The 2,504-nt window shown below is 45.9% G+C and overlaps 1 protein-coding gene across 1 annotated transcript in view; it reads left to right on the plus strand.

Moving 5' to 3' along the window:
* EMH_0060610 (uncharacterized protein) overlaps positions 1–258 on the plus strand; it is a gene marked incomplete at both ends in the record, with an annotated part of 1,274 nt that extends 1,016 nt beyond the window's left edge. Inside the window, one exon of the mRNA XM_013497813.1 lies at positions 1–258. Coding sequence (XP_013353267.1) covers positions 1–258 — 258 coding nt within the window.
* Positions 259–2,504: the final 2,246 nt, after the last annotated feature.

Genomic DNA, 2,504 nt, shown 5'->3' on the forward strand with positions numbered 1-2,504 from the left:
CAGCAACAGCAGCACCAGCAGCAGCAGCAGCAGCAGCAGCACCAGCACCACCACCACCAGCACCACCACCATCACCACCACCACCACCATCACCACCATCAGCAGCAGCAGCAGCAGCAGCACCACCACCACCACCATCACCACCACCAGCACCACCACCACCCGCAGCATCAGCAGCAGCAGCAGCAGCAGGAGCAGCAGCAGCAGCAACAGCAGCAAACCTTCAAGCTCGGTGATGAGTGTTTTTCTATCTGGTGAGTCTGCTAGACTTTTGCATTTTCTTTGTAGCCAACGCGAACTCTCCTGAAACTGATAAACAAATTCATCTAACATATCCCATTGCCACTGCAGCGGGAGTGTTATCATCTCTCGGTCCTTGCTGCATGCATGCATGCATGCATGCATGCATGCATGCGTGCATGCACCAGCAGCAGCAGCAGCAGCAGTGGGAGAGGAGAGGAGAGGAGAGAGGAGGGGAGAGGAGAGGAGAGGAGAGGGGAGAGGTGCAACACACACACACACAACACACACAACACAAACCCTAAACCCTAAACCCTAAACCCTAAACCCTAAATATGTAAACTGAAGGAGCTAAAAGCAGCAGCAACAAAACCTTCGACCACTCTATCAAAAAAAAAAAAAAATAAGGGTTTAGGGTTTAGGGTTTAGGGTTTAGGGTTTACGCGCAGGTGGTGTCAGCTAGAAACTCAACGAGAAGAGCGTAGTTGCTCCACGAGTCTCTGCGGTGCTCCCAGGTAGCCATCTCGGGACACCTGTCAGGTGTACATACACCACAAACCCTAAACCCTAAACCCTCATAAACCCTCGTAAACCCTCGTAAACCCTCGCAAACCCAAGTAAACCCTAATAAACCCTCATAAACCCTAATAAACCCCAATAAACCCTCATAAACCCTAATAAACCCTAATAAACCCTCATAAACCCTAATAAACCCTAATAAACCCCAATAAACCCCAATAAACCCTAATAACCCCTAATAACCCCTANATAAACCCTAATAAACCCTAATAAACCCCAATAAACCCCAATAAACCCTAATAACCCCTAATAACCCCTAATAAACCCCAATAAACCCTCGTAAACCCCACCAAACCCTCCTAACCCGCACTAAACCCTGACCCCCCCCCCTAAACCCCCGTTGTATATACCTGAGGAATAGATGTCTATAATAGAGTTCAGTATAAAGGGTCATGATAAGAGAATGATAGCGTTGATATTCTCGATAGAAATCACCAACAAGTTCAACAGAAGGCCACGGAGAAGACGCAAAATATTTTTCACTGATTGCGGGATAATCTATTTCATATAAACGACGAATCGAATCCAAACAACGCACATATAACTTGTCGTATAATTCACGCAAAAAATTCTCCACTTCGGGCTCAAATGCCACCTGAAAATATAAAATATATAAACCCTCGTAAACCCTAAACCCTCGTAAACCCTAAACCCGAGGAAACCCTAGGAAACTATAAACAAGAGGAAACTATAAACAAGAGGAAACTATACACAAGAGGAAACTATAGGAAACTATACACAAGAGGAAATAATATACACGAGGAAAACAATAAACCCTTGTAAACCCTAAACCCTTGTAAACCCTAAACCCTTGCATACAATACACCATGGGACAGACTAAGCAATAGGAAACAATAAATAATATGAAACCCTAAACACCACTAAAAACACTAAACCCTTAATACCCTAAACACTCGACACCGTACAGACCCTAAACCCTCAAAACACTAAACCTAAACCCTAAACCCTAAACCCTAAACCCTAAACCCTAGATACAAACAATAGACCCTAGGAAAGGAAACATAGATATATCAACCAAACCCTAGACCCTTCATACAAACCCTAGACAATCGGCGCAAACCCTAAACCCTAGACGCAAACCCTAAACCCTAGTAGACACGAGCTCTAAACCCTTGATACAAACCCTAAACCTGATACCTAAACCCTCAAGAATAATCTCAAACCCTAAACCCTCGGCTGCTGTATATAAACTGCGCACAAGCCAGCACGAAGTGCATGCAATAAAACTAGCTGCAGCAGCAGAAAGCAACACCAAACCCTAANGCGCACAAGCCAGCACGAAGTGCATGCAATAAAACTAGCTGCAGCAGCAGAAAGCAACACCAAACCCTAATCCCTAAACCCTAAACCCTAAACCCTCGTACTACCCCCACCCTCTCAGCCATCATTCTGTCGAGATCTTCATCAGCCAACTCCGCCTCCACCCTCTCCCGCTGCTGATGCTCTGCAGCAGCTGCTGCTGCTGCTGCAGCATCTTGCGTTTCTGCTGCGGAATGCATGGTGAGTCTGTCAAGGGTTTAGGGTTTAGGGTTTAGGGTTTAGGGTTGAAGACAACGGCTGCTGCGTCTCAGAATCCCTAAGCCACCGTATGCTGCGAGAAATAATATAAAAGATATGGGGTTATAGTCCCTGTTGCCTTTGTTTCTCTGCCTGCTGCTGCTGCT

The sequence above is a fragment of the Eimeria mitis genome, genomic scaffold (assembly GCF_000499745.2).
Source record: "Eimeria mitis Houghton genomic scaffold, Emh_scaff2947, whole genome shotgun sequence".
Lineage (NCBI taxonomy): Eukaryota > Apicomplexa > Conoidasida > Eucoccidiorida > Eimeriidae > Eimeria > Eimeria mitis.